Below are 1,325 nucleotides of genomic sequence, written 5' to 3'. Positions count from 1 at the left end.
TTCCGTGAACAGTTGGTCGTTCGTCGGCAAAAATTGCACCACGCCATCCAAGTGCAGCAGTACTACTGCGACGCTTTTGAAGTTGAGCAGTGGATGGCCGAAAAGCAGGCTCTGCTGGCCGGCGACGACCAGCAGTGCCAGGATGAAGAGGCAGTGTTGGCCGCTTTGAAAAAGCTCGACCTGTACGAGCAGGACATGCAAAATTTCCACACTGAACTCCGTTCACTTGGAGAATTTCTCCAGCGGATATTGAAGGACAACCATCAGCAGCAGCAGCAGCAGCAGCAGGAGAACGACCAGTCGACCGCGATGTCGGCCAAGCAAGCCCAACTTGAACGTGAATACGAAACGCTGGTTGGTCTTTGCCAACAACGTCGACGTCGACTGACCGACTCTGGCCACTTTTACCAGTTTGTCAGGCAAGTGGATACGCTGGTACCGCTGCTGAGGCAGAAAGAAGCGGTCGCTTTGTCCGAAGATTATGGTCGAGATTTGGACGAGTGCAAAGCGCTGATTGGTCAGTTTGACCAATTCCTGCGCGAGCTGTCTTCACTCGGCGAGAGGGTGGCGAGCGTGCAGCGGACTCACGACGACCTGCTTCGAGCCAGTCACCCATTCTCGGCCAGCGTGAGGGCAGCCGGTGCGGATTTGCAAAAGCTCTGGCACGACGTGAACGAAGCGGCCTCGGAGCGTCACCATCTTTGCTCGGTGCCCAACAAGTGCTCGAATTCCATCAAGAAGCCGACGAGACGGTGAATTGGTTGAACCAAAAAGAAGCGCAGCTTGTTTCTGAATCGACACATGATTTCTGTCAACTGGACATGAAAACGATCATCCTTTCCTGCAGCGCAACGAATTTTTCCTCGTACGCGGAATTTCTTGTTCAAATTCACCGCAGCTTGTGGTTCGGTGTTGAATCTTGTTTTTTCTGATTTTGTTTTACTGCTATTGTCGGGAGTACAACTCGGCTAGTGAACTTTGTGCAAAAAAGATGACCGTATGGTGTACCGGTCGCACATGCCTATGTATATTTTATGATGTGCATTGAACATGAATGATGGAAGTGATCCACGGACTGTATCAAGAAAGTAGCACGCTCCATACTAAATAGGGACTTGACAAACGAGAGCACGGAAATTAAAACCCGGCCGCGATCTGATGTATTGATGATCTATTGTGAGCGTGTGCGAAGGTACCCATTTGCCAATCGATGAACCCTATTTCGTCTGCCGAATAACACTAGAGCGTCTTCTCCCATTTCCCGACATTAGCTCACAGCTAAGCATCGAATTTAATATACTAGTCGCTATTACGCTTTCGCCCAG

The 1,325-nt window shown here is 50.4% G+C and overlaps 1 protein-coding gene across 1 annotated transcript; it reads right to left on the bottom strand.

The window, feature by feature from the left end:
- Positions 1-10: 10 nt before the first annotated feature.
- Positions 11-616, bottom strand: Tsp_15703 (conserved hypothetical protein; the record flags this gene model as incomplete). The annotated part of the gene is made up of 2 exons (XM_003368137.1): positions 432-616; positions 11-401 (listed from the first exon to the last, which is right to left on the bottom strand). Coding segments are annotated over exons 1-2 (576 nt in total), but the record flags the coding sequence as incomplete, so codon positions are not given.
- Between the last annotated feature and the right edge of the window lie 709 nt (positions 617-1,325).

Source organism: Trichinella spiralis, assembly GCF_000181795.1.
Source record: "Trichinella spiralis strain ISS 195 chromosome Unknown Scfld3032, whole genome shotgun sequence".
NCBI classification, from domain to species: Eukaryota; Metazoa; Nematoda; class Enoplea; order Trichinellida; family Trichinellidae; genus Trichinella; species Trichinella spiralis.
The sequence above is the reverse complement of the archived record's forward strand: the minus strand, read 5'-3'. Positions and strand labels throughout refer to the sequence as shown.